We start from the raw sequence: 24,068 nt of genomic DNA on the forward strand, positions 1-24,068 counted from the left end.
TATAAAAAAAAAAGGACGACCTACAAAATTCTTGCAAAAAAGAAAAGAAACATCAAACATAATCTTGAAAATCAGAAGAAATCTTGAAAAATCTCAGGTTATAGAAATAAACGAAAATTTCACCAAAAAGAATACAAGGAATTTTTATTAAACTTTTCAACATATACTTAAGAGGGTGGGAGGTGCCGGTGAATTACAGCAAATGAAATGTTAATTATTCTTTGTCCAAATGGCTGAGTTGTTTGTACTCTTTTATTCATTGTTTTAATGTTCTTGACAAAGCAGTTTATCAATTGTCAAGTTAGTTTTCGCTTGTGAACAAGAGTAATAAAAATAGTTACTATTCAACATTCAACACTGTTTTGGTCTATGGGATTAATTACGAGTTAAACACCTGATGTGATTGAATGGTGGAGAGATTGCATAGAACTCTGAAAGTCGTACCTGTACGCCATGATAATTCTTGTGCAGAAGCACTACCACTAGTTTTGTTATTAGGACTGTGTACAGTAGTTAAACCAGACATTGGGGCATCAACCATAAAAATGATTTTTCAAAGAAAAATTGGTTGTAACATCACAAGTTCCTTTCACAAAATAAAAGTCTATGAGACCAGAGCTGCTGTACATGTTACAGGAAATGAAACTTCAAATAGCCAAGTTACGCCCGGGCCTGGCATCATGTCATGGAGTTTGAAAGGTGTTTATACACAGGGACATTGCGACAAATTTACATAAGATGTAACTAACTGATGCTGTATGGACAGCACTGTAACCTTCATTCTTGGGACCTTTCCAGGTAGTAAAGCCATACCGAACACACAGTTCAAAATGAGTACAACAACTGGTCTCTGACAGTATCACGGGAACGGGTTACGCCGCATATGTGCTCTCTATGGTCATGCTCATGCAACAGTGAAACAATGGGCAGCCGAGCCACCCTCAACAATTCAACCAGGATTACAAATGAAGACAGAGGATCCAGTGACATATAAGAGCAGGTCAACAAGTACAACATAAGTTCCCGCACATTCCGAGAACTCCACTCTACCACAGGGAGGCTGTGTGGGAGATGCCAGTTAAGGACAGCAAATGAAATGGTAATTATTCTTTGGCCAAAACTTATTTATTCTATGTTTCAATGTTCTTGAAACAGCAGTTTATTGGTTTCTCTCTCTCTCTCTCTCTCTCTCTCTCTCTCTCTCTCTCTCTCTCTCTCTCGTTTTGCCTGTACACCATATCTCCTGTATTATTTAATTTAATCAAAATTAATGAGGGACATCATTTTCAAGATTTATTTCACCACTAATGACAAAAATTGCACAAATAGTTTAAAGTTATTGTTTTCATGAAAATACTTTATTTTGAAAACATTTTTATAAAAACAATGTAGGATGTGCCCATTGACAATCTGGGCTAACATGCACAACAATCGTTGTAGTGGTCCAAATTCTTTATCCAAGCATAGTCTATCACGCGAGTTTGGTCATACACATCACTGGAAAGAATGCAGATTGTGCCATCTACTGACAATCTAATTTTACTGTTATGCACAACAACAGTTGGAGTTGTTTACATTCTTTGAACAAGTGTTGTGTACTGTGCAAAAAAATTATAACAGTGTCCAATAAAAGTTGCCTTCGCTATGACCATTCTGCCTTTTATATGTTTTATCATATTATATATATATCTTCCCCCACCCCCAGTGAGAATAATATTTGTTAGTACTATTCAAAATATAACAACTTTTATAAATAATTATTTGCATTTACTTATTTATCTGTTACTATTTTCCCTATCAGAAACTGATCAGGACAGAATGTGAATTATTCACACGTGTCAGCTAGTAAAAATAGTTACTATTCAGAATTCGATAGTGTTTTGATCTATAGGCTTAATTATGAGTTATACCTATAAGGGTATCAAGTGTCAAGCATTTGTTTCAAAGGTGAAAATGTTCAAACAGAACTCAACAACAATGATAACTGTTAAATATTGGCTAACATTGTTGATAGTCTCTTAAATTGTCCAGTTCCAACAATTAAATTAGAATGTAACTGATTTGAATCAGATAAATCAAATGCTCACAATTACTGAGGAGTCTCACTCATAACACTGGTATGGAAAGCAGAGTCAAAAATCCTCCTGGTCAGATCTGAAGAAACTTTAGACAAGCAGCCAAGAGAATATTAGGGTGGTTTCCAGAAGGGGGGATCTTGTACATAACAGATTTTTAACTCCATATAATGCTAACCAAAAAACCTGTAATTAAAAATCATTTACTGATTTCAAGAATTTACTTGATTTAGCAGCAAAAAAATTAGAGAATGTGATATTAAGGCCAAATTAGCAAACGATTTGTGAAATGCTAACAAATGTGACATCTAAAATAAATTAGTGGGGATAAAGTAAAGCTATGCAATTAGGAGAGCAGTTGTTCAAATATGTCTTCTGGAAATAAGAGCTAACAGAACTGGTCCTATAAATGCAACTGAAAAAATTACAATAGATTAAAAAGCAACAAAACATCTCGAAACACAGATTAGTAAGTTCATAAATTTAAATATCTTGGAGAAACCACGCAGCAGAACTGACTAGAAATATTTGCAATAAATGTAACTGTAGGTACCTACAACAAGAAATGCATCACTAAAAATACAAATCTAAAACACCACACTAGTGGTAAAGACAGGAATATTTATGAATATTTATGAATCTTAACAATCGTCTATAAGTCGACAGAAGAGATATACTCAAAAGACAGATTATTAGAAAAATAATAAGTGCAATACAGACAACAGAAGGTTGACATATGAGAAGTAATGAGGAGTTCTACCAATTTATAAAGAAATGACAAGACTGCCACTCACCACGTAGAAGATGCAGGCACAGGCACAATGAAAATGACCACAAAAATATTTAAGCTTGCAAACAAAGTCCTTCTTAAGAAACAGAGACAGACACATTCACACTTCATAAGAAAGCTAAAATATTTTAGCAATCTTTCGTTGTGCCAGTCTGCAACTTAGCATCTCCTGCATGTGATGAGTAGCAACCTGTCCTATCCGCTTTGTTGTTATTTGATCCGTACTTCGATATTGTTCAAAATATAAAGTAAATATCATAAGTAATGGCAAAGTGATGGTTAACCTTCTGCAGGCATCTCTACTCAGTGAATGATATAAGGCTAACAACACAAATATTCTTATATTTCTGGAAAAAAGTCAACAGTAACATGGATTACAGAAATCTATACTAACAATGAAACTGTAAAACCACGCTGTCAGTCTGTCTGTCTGTCTGTCTAAATATGCTAATCTCTCTCACAGGATTTTCACAAGTAACTTGCAAATAGGTTTGGACAACCATATAGGCTTTATTTAATAAAAATCATATCTGGAAAGGGGAGGGAGGAAGGAATATCTTAACTGAAAGTTTTGTCTAAAGTGGTTTCCCCAAATTAGTAGTTTGGATGTTTAATCATCAAGGCCTAGAACACCAAAGAATCAATAAATGGTGGTGTTAGTTTCATAGTACAGCAAAGAACGAATAGATGGTGCTGTTAGTTTTTTAGCTTGGGGACAGATGCTTTTCAGAACTTTAAATCAGTGACAGAGTTAAGCACCATAATTTTGTCTTTATGAATACAAACTAACTTGAATTTAGTTGGCTAGGTTACACAATTTACCGATTTCATTTTGTGTATTAAGAACTTAATGATGTTGTTCTGCCTTTTTCTATAGGTTTCATTTATATGCTTTGTTAGGGAAAAATAATTTTTTATATTTGATTTATGATTTAGGTGCCAACTCATTACATTTCAATTTCATTTTGTTTACAAATAAAAATGCCTAGGAAACAGTCATGTCTTTCTGAATATAACAGAACAGCTAAAAAACTGAGGACTATGCGGTGTTGAGATTCCACTGAAGATCACGAGGCGAGACTTGCTGCAGCTCGAGAACGTAACATGTGAGACGCAACACCTCCAGTCGAGAGTGTTGTTATCTTGCTCCTCACAATCTTTCACTCACTGAAGTTTAAAGTTACTTCACCTCCAACAGAACACCACCAAAGCAGAAATTTTGACAGGAAGTGGCACAAGTGAGCAACTTTTTATAGCGCAAATCTGGTATATTCCTAACAATTTACCATTTTGCTTTTGATGTGTGCAGTTCCCGGTGAACTTATGTGATGCCATTAACACAAAGCACAAGTCCAGACACTTTGTGTTGCAGATGTGGACCTTAGTGTCAGTTGCTTCTTGCATGGCCAGCTCTATGCGGCTCTGCCCCCTCCCCATTAGTGAAGTAAACAAGCTCTTCATTCATGTCTCCAAACATACTACTTCAAGTATTGTGTATAAAGAAGCTTTATAACCCATAAATAAATACCACACATACAAAGTCTCTAGCATCATTGTAAATAAACACCTGGGTAACACCAGATTTCTCAGCTAATAAGAAATCAATATTATCAAATTTTTGTAAATAACAGAAAGAAACTAGTTTAAGAATAGAATGCTAAAATCAGAAGACTTTCAAGCCAGAAAAATAAAAGACTCAAGAACAATTGGGCTGGAAGAAAGGAAAAAACAACATGGAGAGAAAAAGAGGAAACACTAGAAAAAATAAGAAACAACAAAAGAAGAAGAGGAACTGTAGTTTTTACCCAAGACGAGCACTGGTGTGTTAGATTTGTTCATTCAGAACATTTAAAATTTCAAATTTCATAATATAATGTGTGGTTAAGTAAATAACAATGGCAAAAACAACAATAATTTTGTGTGCCTTAACCGCCTAGTTCAAATCTTTCAATTAGACACCACTTTGGCATCTAGTGTCTCCCTAACCTACTACAGGAATCCTACAATTATTCAAAGTATGCTGCTCTCTTCAGTACAAGCCACTGACAAGTTATGAAAATTCTGAAACCCTATTAATTGTACAGTAATTATTTAAATGTTATGCATTACAAACCTAAGATAATGAAAATAGTAACTTTGACACTTCATTTCAGTGTCAGAAGAACAAAGAGTTTAAAACTATCCATGAAGTGTTAAGTAATGTAGGAAGTGACAGTTAATAATTTGGAAGAGTGACGAATAATCTCGCAGTGAAAACAGTTAAGGGCACACAAAAGAAACATACATTTGCTCTAATGACAAACATTTAGATTAAAACAAGGGAGAACTGACATGAAATTAACAATAACAAAAATTAAATAATAAAGATAAAATTATTTCTACCCACAATAGTGCCACAGCTACTCCAGACTAGTAGCATCAGAAGTCTCACAGTGAGCAAGGTATGTAGGAAAAGAAAGAGAGGCATCATGATAAGAAGTACTCCAAATAAATGAAGTGAATGAATATATTTAACGCTAGCTGTTACCCATGGCTGCACTCGCACATCATCAGTAGTTTTGTTATGATGACGGTTCCTGAGTAAGTAAGCTCCCGTATGTGCAATAACATCAGCTGCACTAACATGTCCACCTGTTCAGGTAAGCATAGTTTGTGATGTGCGCCCTGCCCTCCCAACCTGTCACAAAATATGATGCAGAAGTATGTGCAGTGTCGTTGCCAATCAGTGCATGCAGAGGGGCATGGGCACGATTGCACATCTACGCATCATGCTATTGAAATAGCTATATGTTACACAGTGTGTATATTATGCAAAAAATTTAATTATTTTTTAACATGGCTTATGTTCACTGATATAAAAAAAGAGATTCCATTCCCTACTTCACCCTCTCAGCAAGAGATTTTCTTTGCTACTTTCTAAGGTAGCCTATGTCCCTTCCTCAGGGTTCAAGCCATCTCCATACCATATTTCATTGGAATTGTTTCAGAATTTTAGTTGTGAATATGTAACATACAAAATTATTTTCACATTTATAATATTAGTATGAAGAAAATTATAAATTGCAATGTCTCTTTTCTTCTGTGATCTGATATTGGTAAAATAAAAACTCTTATGTTGCTCCAATCAATGCTTGTTACATGTGAAAACTCAATGAAAATTTGTCCAGTAGTTTTGGAGATTAACCTGTTTAGACAGACAAAGATGCTTTTACAGTTTTATTATTAGTATATGCACAGATCAACTGTACTGCAAACATTCTTTCAAGAATTTGGCTAGCACTCATTTTGAATTTTATTTAGTATCAGCATTTACTGAATACCAGTTCAATAACAATGATGACAAAAATGAACACATCTGAATATTCATTAACAGAAGCATGATGCAGAATCAATGGCACACGTGGCCAGAAGAAAGAAGTGCCGAGCCATAGTCATGGTGGTTTTTTTTCCCACCTTCTTTTTATTCTTCAAGAAAATGATTTAAAGGTTTTTAACTGGGTCGTGACTAGAATGGCTAATTACAAGTCACCATTTGTCTTCCAAAATATTAAAAATAACCTTATCTTCAGGTCTAGCACATACCCCCCCCCCCCCCCCCCCCCCCACACCACCCAATGAGCAATCACATGGGATCCCTTGTGTCAAATGTTATTACAGGGGTAAAATACAGCTAATGTATTGTCATACATTGAAGGTGTGGCACAATTTTTATGGGTACTGTACAACTTTTCTGGTGCTGTGCAATAATATGTCATAGTTTTGAGTATGAAGTTACAACTTTTACAGAGTATAATATTTACTCTCTCATATCAGAATCATGAATGTGCAAGATACATATTTACTTTTTTTAACAATTATTTGCCAATAGTGGTATCTGCAAAGGAAACAATCACTTGTACCAAACTGTAGAGAAATCAAAACTTTAACATTGTGATCGCTTTACAGGAAAGCAAGGGACTGTTGTTTTGATCTTCAGACTGGTCTGATGCAGTTTTCCACACTGTTCTATCTTGTGCAAGCCTCATCATCACTGAATAACTACTGCAACTTACATCCTTCTAAATCTGCTTACTGTTTTATTTCTTGGTCCCCCTCTGCAGTTTTTATCCCCCCCCCCATCCTTCCCTCCAATACTAAATTGGTGATCCCTTTATGTCTCACAATGTCTTATCAACCAATCCCTTCTTCTAGCCAGGTTGTGACACGAATTTCTTTTTCCCCAATTCTATTCAGTACCCCATCACCAGTTATGTGGTCTATTCTTCAGTGTTCTTCTGTAGCATCACATTTCAAAAGCTTCCATTCTCTTTTTGTGTGGACTGTTTACTGTTCATATTTCACTTCCACGCATGGCTACGCCCCAGATAAATACCTTCAGAAAATACTTCCTGATCAACGTATACAGTGTTCGTAAGTTCCCATAACAAACATCTAGGACTGTTAGAGGAGAATGAGTACGTAATATTCTGAATAGGAACTCATGCCTGGAAACAAATCATTTCTTACTTACAGGATACTGTCCATTCCGTTCAACTGCTCTTCCAACTTCTTTGTTGTCTGATAGAATTACAATGTCACTGACAAACCTGAAAATTTTTATTTCTTCTCTCTGGACTTTAATTCATGCTCCAAATTTTTGTTTGGTTTCCTTTGCTGCTTGCTCAATGGGCAGATTGAAAAATGTTACACTATGATAGAGAGAAACTATTGCACAACTAGTATTTTAAAATCTAATGGTAAAATATGTAATGAGTGTACAACCCAATGATGCTGTTGACATACTTACTCCATTAATCTTGGAACTAACTCTTGCTCCAGCACTTTCATAAGAGCAACAATTTGTAGCAAATATGTCAGTTGTGAAATCAATAATGTTAAGCATGAATCATATTACAGATACATCCTTCTTTATACACTAGATTAATTATAAATAATGTTTGCCAGAACAACAGAAAATAACTTCCAACTGTTAACAGTTAGATGAAGTGAGGCCCTCATTTGTCTGATACTTAGCAAATACATGGATGTTATTAGCTTTGTTATTCCTTCATAACGACATGTTTTGGTATTTTTTGCTCTCTTTTCTTGTCAATGGCTATTTTAGTTTTCATTCCCATTTTCGCTTATTCTAGTCTTATTGCCTGCTGCCTCCTAGTAGTATTGCACCTAACTACCCTCAGTTCATTATATTCATATCCCTTAAACCCTAACAGTTAAATGTAAATTTACAAACAGGTTAACACGCTTTCTGAGAGCAACAAAATTAAGCTTTCTAGAATAAAGACATTGGTCATTATGAAAATGGCGTTAAGGTATTATAGTTGTGAATCAATTCACTCCACGTCAGCATCTGCCTCCAGCACCCTGATACTTGTAGGTTCAAGATTTTTTGACAATAACAAAATCACTTAAAGGTCCGTATGCACCATGTGGTGAGGTTGAGTCGCAAAGGGGCACCACAAAAAAGACTGCTAAACAAATAAGTTTTTCACCAAAAGGCCTTCTGAATTACACCAGCTACTGAGATCAGACTGTAAGCAATTTTGTCGATACTGTCATTATTCCATATTGGATTTTCCACAGTTTGATTTCACTTAAAAGCCCACATCTCCATATCACTGTTTTTAGATTTCTTTAGAGTGCTCAAAAAATTGAAGTTCCACCTGTCTTGCTATTTTTAATGGAAATACTATGCTACCAGAATACTTAAATGTTTCTGAAGTTTGATAACTACACTGAAAAGTTGGCGTTGCCTCACTGCACCTTTCGGAAATGGGAACCATCAACTGATGTCTACACGATAACTCGGGTCATGCCGTGTAAGGGGGAAAAACTCAGTACAACTATGGAATGAAACTAATTTGCTTAGTTCCTTTTTGAAAACTACAATTCTGGTCTAATGAGGTCTATGCCACATCTGAAGGCAACCATTAGTTCAAAGTTTACAGCTACTGCAATTTACTTATCAAGTCAGTGCATCAAACAAGACAATAGGCACAGCTCAGATGATGCATACAGTGATGTTGCCTTAGACAAATCAGTGCCTCTCTTGCTACCATACATCACAGCACCAGCCACAGCAGATTGTAGTACTTTCAATGCATATACATACAGTCAACATATAACAATGACAACTTAGATTAAACAATGCTGGGTCCATATTATGTATGTTTAAAAATGGAATAAAGATAAAAGAAGGAAGACTGATATTTAATTTCTTTTAATCATCTACTTGCTTTAGTAGAAACTTACAAGCCCAGCCCCCTAGCCACAGAGGACCTGTTCAGATGAGAATGTGTTGTCTTTAGACAGTAATGATAAATATAATCATTACAAATGCCAAACATGCTATGCTCAGTGTTTGTGTAATGTACCATTCATTCCAAGAGTTTATTTTACAGTGCAGTTCCAGATTTTTAAAACTAGTATTGCAAGCCAGCTCTTCTTGTGATTTTTCGCTTTACATTGTCAACTGCTAGCATATTATAATAAAAGAGGAATTCATTATTTGCAAATATATAAGTTATCAAACTATGATGATTACACCGCTTAGACATACATATATAAGGCACCTTAATACAACATAAATAACTACAGCAAAATGTAATTTGTAATAGGAAATAATACAGTGTTAGATAATTCTATGAGAAGGCAAATCAACACAATCACAGCATTACATAACTAATTTATCCTCCCCTTATGAGACCAGAAGGAGAAGATTGATGGTTGTATAAAGTTCCTGATCACTTGTTCAATTAAAGTTGAATCTCAAATTTTTGCATATGGTCTCACAAACTGGCCACCCCTTTGCTGCTATCCAAGAGTAGATGGCAATGTATCCGCAACTGGTTTCCCCCTTTTTCTGTTCTCTCTTCATCAGTCATCGACAACATAAGCACAACTTTAAATTTTTTAAATACACTTCTTAAAGATACCTAAACTCAGCAGGTACACTTACTACACAATACTCACACTTCTTGGGGGAAAAAAAGTGTCAGTGTTCTGAAGAAAGAAAACCTTTTCAGTTAGGTGACTGGAAATAACCCTGGGGTCTCTCATACAATGATTACCTAGAGCTTTAACCTATAGTCATGATATTGAAGATAAGCCTAAAGGCAGAAATATTTTTCACTATTATCATGATGCATCAAAGAATATTTTATCCCAACAGTCAATGCTAATCGTAAGTAAAGGCAATAGATACTAGCACTAGTGAGGGGGAAACTAAGGATAATATAAATAATAAAAAAAATTATCAACATGTATACTTCAGCATGTAATATTAGGAACAGTGCAACCAGTACAGTCAATTTAAAGATTACAAAAGAAAGCATACAACAAATGCTCATAGTGTATTTATAGACTTTTATATTAAACAACTCCAATTATGTGTCAGCTCTTTTTAAATGCAATGAAATAACTGTTTATGTACCCATGCAAAAGTACAATTACATGCTTCACATACACATACATCACTTGCAATATTTATTCAAACAAAGCAGACAAAAACGGATTGTTTAAGTACAGAACACATACACATTAGACTGCCAGTACGAGCACACAACACATAAAAATAAATATAAAATTTTGAACAGCAGCAACATAATAGGCTTGTGGAAATGAAGGAGAGGAACTTAAAGAGGATAAAGTTTCTGAAAGAAAATGACTGTGATAACAGAAATTCTTATACTGTTTTCTAACCCATTCATGTACTAAATATCAGAAATGGCCAAATATTTACAAATAATAGAGAAAGCATTGAAATTTGACATAGTTTATAAATTGTAAAAACTTTAAACTTATCAGATTACTTTTATTATCATTATTAATAAAACTGTCATCACCACCGTCTGTATTATTAAAGACCCTTGTTAAAATCATAATTAATAATTTAATTTTACTTAGTTTAGCTTTTATGTCTTCAACAGTTACAGCTCACAAGCGTACCAGAGAAGTGTCATCTGAGGCAAGTGAGGAATTTGACCCCTGGGAGGATGAACGTGGAACAGCAAGGGTTGAGGATCGTCTGCGATCTCCAGAGACAAGTGCTGCCCCTGAACAGTTGTTTGGAATCTTCACCACACATCGCTTGTGAAAGTTGAGCCCACAACCTGAAAGGACCAACCACAATGAACTTTGCTGATGGTTGGGAATAAAAGTAAAACAAAAGCCTCAATTTTTTTCAAGTGCTAGTCAAATATTCAAATTAGAGAACAGGCAAGAAATATATAAAGAAGTCTTTAAACCTCAAACACTGAAATCAATGCCGCAATTGAGCACAATTTTGTTACAGTTCATTGCGATCATCTTTACTGTCTCAAGTGTCTAATTCACAAGCACTCAATAGTCTGCTGAAAGCTTTCTCTGCACATTGCAGTAACAGATCGTTAAGTATTCTTGACTCAACTAGTAAGCTGTTGTTGGATGATGCATTGGTCCATAAATGAAAATGCAATTTGAAATCTGGAGATCCAAGGATTTCCAAATGGTTAACAGTGTCTCTTAGAGCAGCCTAAGGTTTCACTCTTCTACATATTACAACTTTTGTTTCGCTATTAACTGCACTTACTCTGATCATTCTAAAGCTAATTACATATTTCTGAACAAAGGAAACACGCATCCTCTTAGAAGATATGACTGAGTCTACTAGTTATGCAAAATTTTATCACTTGAAATGGAAAAGTTTGAAACAGAGACAAAGAGTTAACTGCAGTGATGCTGGAGGGACACAAAGGAGCTGTATGAGTCAGGGGTTGGGGAAGCAGCTCAGAATTTTTTTACCTTCCTCTCAGCCCTTAACTCCTTTTACTTTTCTCAAATCATTCAATGGCTACTATTGCTCACACCAAGTTAACCATCTCCCTCTGGAGTCTGAAGCTGGCTTTTTAATTCTGGTTCTTTTTTCTCCGTTTTAAGGTTTAGAAAAGGCATCAACAAAGCATGATATTTAAAGGTGAGAACCACCAAGATTTTCATACAATTAACCGGCCATAGTCAATTGCTAGCAGTGATAAAGCGGTGATCTGTGTTTTGTTTGTTTTCTCTCATACATAATAATATAGGAAAGAGAGAGAGAGAGAGATAGAAGGAGGAGGAGGAGGAGGGGAAGAAGAAGAAGAAGAAGAAGAAGAAGAAGAAGAAGAAATTAAGGCTAGATTTAATATCTACAACATCTTACTAACATCAAGATCATTGGAGAGTGAATATTAATTCATTTGCAGTGTGGAGGTTGTAGTGTAACAAGACATTGTGTGTCAAGTCGTGTGGCATCTGCTAAAAAGGTTTGCAATGTTTAAGTAATGAAAAGGGGGGAGGGGGTCAAATATAAATCAGACCTACTGTGCGTACTTTCCTATGAGAGGGTGATACGACGAAAGATGTAGGCGCAGTGGGTGGCAACCAGAAGAATGCTGGCTATTTGCTGGGGGTAAGCATACAGTCCATGGACCCAGAAGACGCACACAGAATAAATGGGATCATAACATCATTATAGAATCTCATATGAGAAAAAAAATGATGGTTTTTAATGTAATGTAAAAAGCTTTTGTGTTACTGTTAGATAAGGCGTGCTCTTGTTTGAGTTCTCATAGAGAAAGCATGTATTGGCGTCATGTTAATGGACTGAATTGTAGATGCAGTTATGAAATAAACAACTGGAAAGGGATGATTGACAGTGAAAATAAGTGTTCAGCTGCCATTTGTTAATTTGGTGCAAGTAGTTAGTTGGAAATCCATAGCAATTTCCTGCAGCAGAGAAGACGTTTCACAGAAGTCCGCATGGGAGGGGCACAGCATAGCTGGCCCATAGGATTCTACACAACGGCCAGAATTACATACAAGCCAGATTCATCAAGAAAAAGGTAATCCTACAACAGAACACGGTTATACACAGAACAGGATGCAAGTGAAATAGTACTGTGCGATACCAAACTAAACTAAACCAACTAACACAACAAAAGCCGAAATGTATATTTTTTTCACTGTTAGGTAAAAATGGCCATGACGATTAAAACTGAACTCACTAAGAGTAGCACCGTACTAACACGTGAAGCTGCTAGTCAGTTGTGGTACACCTAGTTTCACTGCATATATCAAAATAAACTGCAGAGGCCCTTAGTTAACTGTGGCATTGATAACTCCAGTTGAAAAGCTCGGCTATCCAAAGGGTACAAAACCTCTGCTGTTTACACCCATTCCAAGGCAATCAACATGAAAGTCCTAAATGTGTCCTCTCACAGGACATGAAGGCGTTATGAATGAGGAGCTGCACAACCTTCTTGATGTCTTATACTGGAATTTCACATTCCTCTACAATGCGAAGCATGAAAGGAAGTATCTGCCACGTCCGATTTTTGTCTTGTGGAGAGAAATGCAGCCAATGAGATGGAACAACAATTTTATGCCAAAACTTAGGAGATGCCACACTGGAATAAGTCATAAGCAGTTGAAATCCATATTTTGCAGTTTCTATATTGCAGAATATGTGCCACGCACCAGTACATTGAGGATCTCTTGAAAACATGTCTATTTTGGTATGAATCAAACAACGGAAACTGCAGGATGGAACAACAACAATTTTATAAAGAGGACAGATTGATAATCACAATGAAGAGACTGCTACACATTTTTTGGCCAAAAGGCCTTCTTCTGGAGTAGAAAACCCACACACATTCACACAAGCACAGCTCACACACACTACGTGTCTCACTACAGTTGTGCTTGTGTGTTCCTACTTCGTGAGAAGGCCTTTTGGCCAAAAACTAAAACATTCAGAAATACTTTTGTTGTGGCTGGCTGCGGCTCAATGTCTTCTTTCTATGATGAGCAGAAATTTATCCTTTTATAATACTGTCATTTTTGTTATGATTTGTAATAATGGCAGGGAAGTACATACTGGTAATTGAAGGCTTTTCATATCTGATGCTTTCTACATTATAACTTGTACACTGTGTGTGTGTGTGTGTGTGTGTGTGTGTGTGTGTGTGTGTGTGTGCGAGAGAGAGAGAGAGAGAGAGAGAGAGAGCGTACACGTTTGTTTTGTCTAATTCAGATGAAGGCCTTTTCGGCCGAAAGCTTACTTGTCTGACCATCTTTTGGTTGAGGCCTATCTGTGACTCATTATCATATGGTGAATAGCAGTCTATCATTTTCATAAAACTGTCAAAACAAGATTTTTAAATATGCACAATGTGAAAAGTAGAAAAATATGAGAGAGCAAGAGCAGTGGAGCCAAGACAGATGATTTAAGCATTTAAGTATTAATACCATATTTTATAACATAAATTTTGCCAAAAGCGATTTGTGGTACATTTTATTTGTCATTGTTAATTACAGCATATTTAGCATTCCTCTAGCGGCAATTCGCCATTCAAGTCATTGAGGAGTCCGGAATCTTCTTCAGAATCTCTTTCACTCTTCTTTGGCGATGGCTGACAGAGTTAACACAACTATTTTATGGTGGTAGTGGTTACTGTTTAACGTGCCGTCGACAACGAGCTCATTAGAGACGGAGCACAAGCTTGGGTTGGGGAAGGAAATCGGCCGTGCCCTTTCAAAGGAACCATCCCGGCATTTGCCTGAAACGATTTAGGGAAATCACGGAAAACCTAAATCAGGATGGTCAGAGACGGGATTGAACCGTCGTCCTCCCGAATGCGAGTCCAGTGTGCTAACCGCTGCGCCACCTTGCTCGGTCAACTATTTTATGTTTGTCCATTTTTGTAAACAAATTATGTGAATTGCAGCCAACAACTGCTGCTGGAGAACAATGCGAACATAAATCACAAAGAGGAGCACATTCTGCAAGATGCAGCAGTTTATTTCAGAGTGCAGCATTTTTTAATAGTTTTAAACCAACAGCTTCTGTGTTGACATCTAGTTTACTGGCAATAGTTTATGCAAGAATAATGTATTGAATATTATTGCAATTTTCCAAGACTAATTACACAGACCTTCGACACATTTCAAACATAGGTCTACATCACCACATAAAACAAACTTTCAGCGAGACATACTTTGAAGAAGTCTTTGTACTAGAGTTCCAAACCACCATCTGTCTTCCAAAACAATGTGTCCTGTCATTCTCTTCATCACCTTGCAGTATAAACAGCATCTCTTTGTGGATGAACTTTTCTCCTCTTTGGGTGGAATCTTCTCAATGACTTGTCCTGCTGTGGGCTGCTCAGGTGTAGCCTTTATTTAAGGTCTCCACATCAAGATGAAGCTATATTCTTTCCATCAGTTTACAGCAATTTTATTATGAACAGCACTCTGAAATTTACATTTGCTTCTTTGTTTTTCTTCAGGCACAATTGAAAAATTCATAAATTGGTTTTACACTGAAATACTCATAAGCCTTAAGAGTGTTTTCATTTACTATCCTCCACCTTTCTCCTTTTTTTCAAAGAACAAAGATTGTAGTTTCTGATCTTTCAGCCCTTGGAGGCACATAGACACACATAATGGTAAGACAGGTTTGGAAACCAGATTTTAAACTCCAAAACATTTCCTAGGGCAGATGTTAATTCTCGCCATAATTCATTGGTTATAAACTACAAATCAAACCACAGAAATAACAGAAAGGTACAAAATCAAGATGGGACCTAGATAAAATAAAAGAATCAAAAGGTGGATAAGCCACACATTGCTGACAGTGTCAAATATAGCATTAGGCAACAATTGACAGAAAGGAGGGGAAGCAGTACAACTGAAAACAAATGAATAGCACTGAGAGATGAAATAGCAAAGGCAGCATAGAATTTATTACCAAACAGGAAAAACAAGATTAGGTAGAAATTGTTGGATAACAAGAGATATTAAATTGAACTGATGAAAGGAGAAAATACAAACGCAGCAAATGAAGCAGACAAAAGAAATGGCATAGCAGGAATGGGTAGAGGAGGAATGCAAAGCTGTAGAAGATGAATCACTATAGGAAAGATAGATGTTGGCTGCCTACAGGAAAATTACAGGGACATTTGGAGAAATGAAAGCATCTACATGAACATTAAGAGATTGAATGACAGGCCAGTGCTAAGCAATTACGTGATAGCGGAAAGGTGGAAGGAATATGAAAAAGATCTCTATAAGGAAAACACATTTGAAGACAGCGTTATACAGCACAGCCACTACCAACTTTAGACAGACAGACAGACAGACAGACAGAGAGAGAGAGAGAGAGAGAGAGAGAGTACACCTAGACAATGGAAAAGCACATGGTAACAATTTCCTGGCACTGTGCTGATGACACAAAACACACGAAAGGACGGACACAAACAGGATGAGAAAACATGTTAGTTAGGCTTATTACAGCTGAAATGATGGGACAGGTTTGGCTGGTGTACACTGAAGATGGTGCTACATGCACTGCAACATCAAATGGTGCAGTATTGAGTGTGGTCTTTTTGGCAGCTGCACTCACTGTGAAGGTTCATTTCACCTGCTGACAAAGTGGAAGTATGATAGCAATGACACTAACTCTTAGCTCGCTCTTATGCGTGTGGCATAGCCACTGATTGCTGTGGGTGAGGTGTACAGCAGTTGTATGCGCAATGATACCCCACAAGGCAAACTCCCTGTCACACTTTCTTAGCACACTTGGACAGGAAATTGTTTGTAAGCGTATCCTTCAGTGGGGGGAGGCAACAATGTGAGCAACCAGTAACAACGGTAGCCAATGAGGTCAATGTGCTAGGGTTGATACAGCATTGGGGTTGGTACAGCACAATCCTGGTGCCAGTACTTTGCCCACAGCCGAGTCTAGCAGGGCCTTATGACAACTCTATGCACCCACATCACATCCAGTGCATGCAGTTACTGGATGAAGACTATTTTGCTCCACAAGTGACCTTGGCACCATGGTGTTGACAGATGCACACAACAGATCCCCATTTCCCTGGCACTATTTTGTTCACTGATGAAGTGACCTCGATGCAGGAGGGCATGTTCAACCCCATAAGGCCCATATGTGGTCAGAGGGAAAGCCACATGCAACAAGAACTCATGCAGCCCAGAGGCAGTTTTCAGTTAATGTAAGGGCCAGCATCACTGAAGACCAGCCATTGGGCCATACTTGTTGCCCCAACATTTGAGAAGCGCAACCTATCTTGTCTTTCTTCAGCAAGTATAGACACAGCTATTGAACGACACACATTTACCCACTACAATGCGCTCTTGTCATATGGGTTTAGTATAATGGGGTTCCCTCACATTGCAGTCTCATGTTTCAGCCACCTGGAAGCAATGAACTGTCAACATTGGATCAGCTGGGGTGGTTTGGTGCACTAGCTAAGGAGAATGCCAGACCTCAGTTGCCTTGACTACTTCCTCTGGGAATATGTCAAGACACTGGTGCACAAAACCGCTGTTAATAGTGCTGAGGAACTTGTTGCACATATTGTGGCAGCTGCTGGGGAAGTTTGGGACACACCTGTTACATTCCAGAATAACAAATCTTCCATTTACCAGAGACGTGAGCCCTGCATCATGGTCCAGGTCATAATTTTGAACACCTTCTTTGATGATGATTGTTATCTGTTTTTGTTCTTATTTCTTGGTTTCTGCTGTACTAAGCATAATAAATATAAATATGTTTTCTCACCCTGTCTGCGTTCTTCCTTTCTTTTGTTTTGCGTCTTCACTACCCTGCCAGGAAAGCATTTCCGAACATGCACTACTCTGTGATCTTTCATCGTCTAGATGTACTCTATTTCTCCTGAAAGTTTGTAATGCTTGCTAAGACATCCTGTACAAAGAGAAGAGGAAGTAGATGAAGATGAGTTGGGAGATAGGACACTGCGAAAAAATTTGACATAGACTTAATCTGAAAAAAAGCTCCTGGAGAAGACGATGTTCCATAGAGTTATGAAGGTCCCTGGGAGAGCCAGCCATGACAAAACTTTTCCACTTGGTAGACAATATATACAAGAGATAATAAAACCTCAAACTTAAAGATAAATGTAGTCATTCCAGTCACAAAAAATGTATGTACTGACAAGTGTGAATATTTCTAAATCATCAATTTAATTAGCCATGGCTGCAAAACACAGACATGTTTCATTTAGAAAAGATGGAAAAGCAAGTAGAAACTGACCTCAAAGAAGACCAGTTTGGGTTTTAGAGAATGTAGGAAAATATGATGCAATACTAACCCTATGACTTATCTTTTAAGATAGGGCTGAAGAAAGGCAAACCTACATTCACACTATTTGTAGATTTAGAGAAGGCATTTGAAAATGTTGACTGGAATAATCTCTCTGAAATTCTGAAGGCAGAAGGAATACAATGGAGGGAGTGAAAGGCTTTCCACAATTTGTACGGAAACCAGACTGCAATTACAAGAGTCAAAGGACATGAAAGGAAGGCAGTGATTGAGAAGGAAGTGGGTCGGGGTTGTAGCCTATGACTGATAGTATTCAATCTATACAAGCAAGCTGTGATGGAAACCAAGGAGAAATATGGAAAGAAAATTAAAATTCCAGATGAAGTGATAAAATCTTTTAGGTTTGCTGATGACATTGAAATTTTATCAATGACAGCAAAGAACTTGGAAGTGCACATGAAGAGACTGGATAGTGCCTTGAAAAGAAGTTATAAAATTAATAACAACAAAAGTAAAACAAGGGTAACACAATGTAATCTAATTAAATCACGATCTTATGGGGGAATTAAGATTATGAGGAGTTGTTATTTGGGCAGTAAATAACAGCTGATGGTAGAAGTGGACGGGATATAAAATACAATCTAGCAATAGCAAGAAAATTATCCATGTAAAAGAGAAATTTTCTGGCAAGTTTTTTCTGGAGGTATCTGCCTGGAGTGCAACCTGGTATGGAAATGAAATGTTGATGATAAACACTTCAGACAAGAAGAGAATAGAAGTTTTTGATATGAGGTGTTACAGGAGAATGCTGAATATTAGCTGACTAGGTAGATAACTAATGAGAAGGTACGGGGTCAAACTGGGGAAAAAAGACATTTATGGCACAAATTGACTGGAAGAAATGATCAGTTGACAGGAAACATCCTGAGGCACCAAGGAATAGTCAGTCTTGTAATATAAAGAAGTATTAGGGGAAAATTGTAGAGGGACTACATGGAGACCTGGATCAAATGTCATCTGACTGAAGCATGCATGATGACTTATGATGAAAATAACAACAAAACTACACTATTTATGAAAAAACTGCATTACTTAATACATTCACACTGTCTTCCCTCAGAGCCCCTTTGCGGCTGTAGAAATTTTACCGTTACAGAATGTAGAAATTAAAGGAATCTGTTTCTTTTCCATCTATTTCAGCACCATAACATCCTGTAAGCAACACATTACAAGTTCATCTTTGTGCAGTCTTACATTTTTACAGCATCATGTAATCTCTGATGCTGTAAAAATGTACTCTCTCCTCCCCCCACAAACCATGGACCTTGCCGTTGGTGGGGGGGCTTGCGTGCCTCAGTGATACAGATAGCCGTACCGTAGGTACAACCACAACGGAGAGGTATCTGTTGAGAGGCCAGACAAACGTGTGGTTCCTGAAGAGGGGCAGCAGCCTTTTCAGTAGTTGCAAGGGCAACAGTCTGGATGATTGACTGATCTGACCTTGTAACAATAACCAAAACGGCCTTGCTGTGCTGGTACTGCGAACGGCTGAAAGCAAGGGGAAACTACGGCCGTAATTTTTCCCGAGGGCATGCAGCTTTACTGTATGATTAAATGATGATGGCGTCCTCTTGGGTAAAATATTCCGGAGGTAAAATAGTCCCCCATTCGGATCTCCGGGCGGGGACTACTCAGGAGGATGTCGTTATCAGGAGAAAGAAAACTGGCGTTCTACGGATCGGAGCGTGGAATGTCAGATCCCTTAATCGGGCAGGTAGGTTAGAAAATTTAAAAAGGGAAATGGATAGGTTAAAGTTAGATATAGTGGGAATTAGTGAAGTTCGGTGGCAGGAGGAACAAGACTTCTGGTCAGGTGACTACAGGGTTATAAACACAAAGTCAAATAGGGGTAATGCAGGAGTAGGTTTAATAATGAATAGGAAAATAGGAATGCGGGTAAGCTACTACAAACAGCATAGTGAACGCATTATTGTGGCCAAGATAGATACGAAGCCCACACCTACTACAGTAGTACAAGTTTATATGCCAACTAGCTCTGCAGATGACGAAGAAATTGAAAAAATGTATGATGAAATAAAAGAAATTATTCAGATAGTGAAGGGAGACGAAAATTTAATAGTCATGGGTGACTGGAATTCGAGTGTAGGAAAAGGGAGAGAAGGAAACGTAGTCGGTGAATATGGATTGGGGCTAAGAAATGAAAGAGGAAGCCGCCTGGTAGAATTTTGCAACAGAGCACAACTTAATCATAGCTAACACTTGGTTTAAGAATCATGACAGAAGGTTGTATACATGGAAGAACACTAGAGATACTAAAAGGTATCAGATAGATTATATAATGGTAAGACAGAGATTTAGGAACCAGGTTTTAAATTGTAAGACATTTCCAGGGACAGATGTGCACTCTGACCACAATCTATTGGTTATGAACTGTAGATTAAAACTGAAGAAACTGCAAAAAGGTGGGAATTCAAGGAGATGGGACCTGGATAAAAGGAAAGAACCAGAGGTTGTACAGAGTTTCAGGGAGAGCATGAGGGAACAATTGACAGGAATGGGGGAAAGAAATACAGTAGAAGAAGGTTGGGTAGCTTTGAGGGATGAAGTAGTGGAGGCAGCAGAGGATCAAGTAGGTAAAAAGACGAGGGCTAGTAGAAATCCTTGGGTAACAGAAGAAATATTGAATTTAATTGATGAAAGGAGAAAATATAAAAATGCAGTAAATGAAGCAGGCAAAAAGGAATACAAACGTCTCAAAAATGAGATCGACAGGAAGTGCAAAATGGCTAAGCAGGGATGGCTAGAGGACAAATGTAAGGATGTAGGGGCTTATCTCACTAGGGGTAAGATAGATACTGCCTACAGGAAAATTAAAGACACCTTTGGAGATAAGAGAACCACTTGTATGAACATCAAGAGCTCAGATGGAAACCCAGTTCTAAGCAAAGAAGGGAAAGCAGATAGGTGGAAGGAGTATATAGAGGGTCTATACAAGGGCGATGTACTCAAGGACAATATTATGGAAATGGAAGAGGATGTAGATGAAGATGAAATGGGAGATATAACACTGCGTGAAGAGTTTGACAGAGCACTGAAAGACCTGAGTCGAAACAAGGCCCCCGGAGTAGACAACATTCCATCAGAACTACTGACAGCCTTGGGAGAGCCAGTCCTGACAAAACTCTACCATCTGGTGAGCAAGATGTATGAAACAGGCGAAATACCCTCAGATTTCAAGAAGAATATAATAATTCCAATCCCAAAGAAAGCAGGTGTTGACAGATATGAAAATTACCGAACAATCAGTTTAATAAGCCACAGCTGCAAAATACTAACATGTATTCTTTACAGACGAATGGAAAAACTAGTAGAAGCCGACCTCGGGGAAGATCAGTATGGATTCCGTAGAAATACTGGAACACGTGAGGCAATACTGACCTTACGACTTATTTTAGAAAATAGATTAAGGAAAGGCAAACCTACGTTTCTAGCATTTGTAGACTTAGAGAAAGCTTTTGACAATGTTGACTGGAATACTCTCTTTCAGATTCTAAAGGTAGCAGGGGTAAAATACAGGGAGCGAAAGGCTATTTACAATTTGTACAGAAACCAGATGGCAGTTATAAGAGTCAAGGGACATGAAAGGGAAGCAGTGGTTGGGAAGGGAGTAAGACAGGGTTGTAGCCTCTCCCCGATGTTATTCAATCTGTATATTGAGCAAGCAGTAAAGAAAACAAAAGAAAAGTTCGGAGTAGGCATTAAAATCCATGGAGAAGAAATAAAAACTTTGAGGTTCGCCGATGACATTGTAATTCTGTCAGAGACAGCAAAGGACTTGGAGGAGCAGTTGAACGGAATGGATGGTGTCTTGAAGGGAGGATATAAGATGAACATCAACAAAAGCAAAACGAGGATAATGGAATGTAGTCGAATTAAGTCGGGTGATGTTGAGGGTATTAGATTAGGAAATGAGACACTTAAAGTAGTAAAGGAGTTTTGCTATTTGGGGAGCAAAATACCTGATGATGGTCGAAGTAGAGAAGATATAAAATGTAAACTGGCAATGGCAAGGAAAGCTTTTCTGAAGAAGAGAAATTTGTTAACATCGAGTATAGATTTAAGTGTCAGGAAGTCATTTCTGAAAGTATTTGTATGGAGTGTGGCCATGTATGGAAGTGAAACATGGACGGTAAATAGTTTGGACAAGAAGAGAATAGAAGCTTTCGAAATGTGGTGCTACAGAAGAATGCTGAAGATTAGATGGGTAGATCACATAACTAATGAGGAAGTATTGAATAGGATTGGGGAGATGAGAAGTTTGTGGCACAACTTGACTAGAAGAAGGGATCGGTTGGTAGGACATCTTCTGAGCCATCAAGGGATCACCAATTTAGTATTGGAGGGCAGCGTGGAGGGTAAAAATCGTAGGGGGAGACCAAGAGATGAATACACTAAGCAGATTCAGAAGGATGTAGGTTGCAGTAGGTACTGGGAGATGAAGAAGCTTGCACAGGATAGAGTAGCATGGAGAGCTGCATCAAACCAGTCTCAGGACTGAAGACCACAACAACAACATGTACTCTCTTCCTTATTCATTGAAAGTGTGCCAGCTACATTCATATATCTTTCCTTTAAAAAAAACTGTTCATCAAGGGAGTATGACCTAAGCTGAAAAGAGGCTCAACATGCTTTATGTAATTTGACTGGTTTTTAAGAGTCCCAATACAAAGAAATTATGCTTATATCTCTGTGGAACTTCCTATATAAATCCCAAATGGCTACACATACAGTGATAGTAGGGACCAGGCGGTAAGAGTGTCACTGTTGATGTAACCTCCTTATACACCAACATCCCATACACCCATGGCCTTGCCACGATTGAACACTACCTCTCCCAACGCTCTGCAGATTCCAAACCCACCACTTCATTCCTCCTACACCTAACCAACTACATACTAACCCATAACTACTCCACCTTTGAAAGGAAGGTATACAAACAAATTCGTGGCACAACCATGAGCACCCACATGCCACCTTCCTATGCCAACCTCTTTGTGGGTCACCTAAAGGAAACATTCCTAGCTTCGCAAAACCCCAAAATCTGGTCTGGTTTAGGTTTATTGATGATATCTTTACAATCTGGACAGAAGGTCAGGACATATTATCCTCATTTCTGCACAACCTCAACACCTTCCTCCCACCCACTTCACCAGGTCCTCCTCTACCCATTGTGCCACCTTTTAGATGTCAATCTCCTCCCCTGTGATGGCTCCATCCACACCCCAGACCACATCAAAACCACCAATCACCAACAGTACCTGCATTTTGAGAGATGCCACCCCTTCCACACCAAGAAGTCCCTGCCATACAGCCTGGCCACAGCTGCTAGACACATCTGCAGTGATGAGAACTCCCTCGCAAAGTATGCGGGAGGCTTCACAAAGGCCTTCAGAGACAGGTAGTACCTTCATGACCTAACACAAACAGATTTCCCATGCCATATCCCCCCCTCCCCCCCACACACACACCTGATCCTCACATCCATCCCAAGAACCAACCAAAATAAAGCGGCTCCCGTCATCCACTACTACCCAGGACTAAAACAACTGAACCACGTCTAATGTCAGGGCTTTGATTATCTATCATCATGCCCTGAAATGAGGGACATCCTACCCAAGATACTTCCACTCCCTCCAAAAGTGATTTTCTGCTGCACACCCAACATCCACAACATCCTAGTTCACCCCTATACCACTCCCACTCCCATTCCCATTCCAATCCCCTGCCACATGGATCATACCCTTGAGGAAGACCCAGATGCAAGACCTGCCCAATCCACCCACATAACACCATCTACTCCAGTCCCGTCACATGCTTATCCTACACCACCAGATTCCAGGCCACCTATGGAAACAGCCATGTTATACACTAGCTCTGCTGCAACCACTACACAGTGTTTTACACTGGTATGACAGCAACCAGCTGTAAAAAAGAATGAATGGCCACCACCAAACTGTTGCCAAAAACAAAGTGGACCACCCAGTGGCACAACAAGTGGCAAAGCACAAAATGTGAGATTTCA

The 24,068-nt window shown here is 38.1% G+C and overlaps 1 protein-coding gene across 1 annotated transcript in view; it reads right to left on the bottom strand.

Annotated features, from left to right (window-relative positions):
• Positions 1-24,068, bottom strand: part of LOC126183883 (serine/threonine-protein kinase D1) — a 222,842-nt gene that overhangs the window by 139,293 nt on the left and 59,481 nt on the right. The window contains exons 5-6 of the mRNA XM_049926192.1: positions 10,805-10,976; positions 4,639-4,657 (exon numbers count right to left, since the gene is read on the bottom strand). Of these exons, the coding sequence (XP_049782149.1) occupies positions 4,639-4,657; positions 10,805-10,976 (191 nt within the window). The remainder of the gene's footprint in view (positions 1-4,638; positions 4,658-10,804; positions 10,977-24,068) is intronic.

Source organism: Schistocerca cancellata, chromosome 1 (genome assembly GCF_023864275.1).
Source record: "Schistocerca cancellata isolate TAMUIC-IGC-003103 chromosome 1, iqSchCanc2.1, whole genome shotgun sequence".
Classification (NCBI taxonomy): Eukaryota; Metazoa; Arthropoda; class Insecta; order Orthoptera; family Acrididae; genus Schistocerca; species Schistocerca cancellata.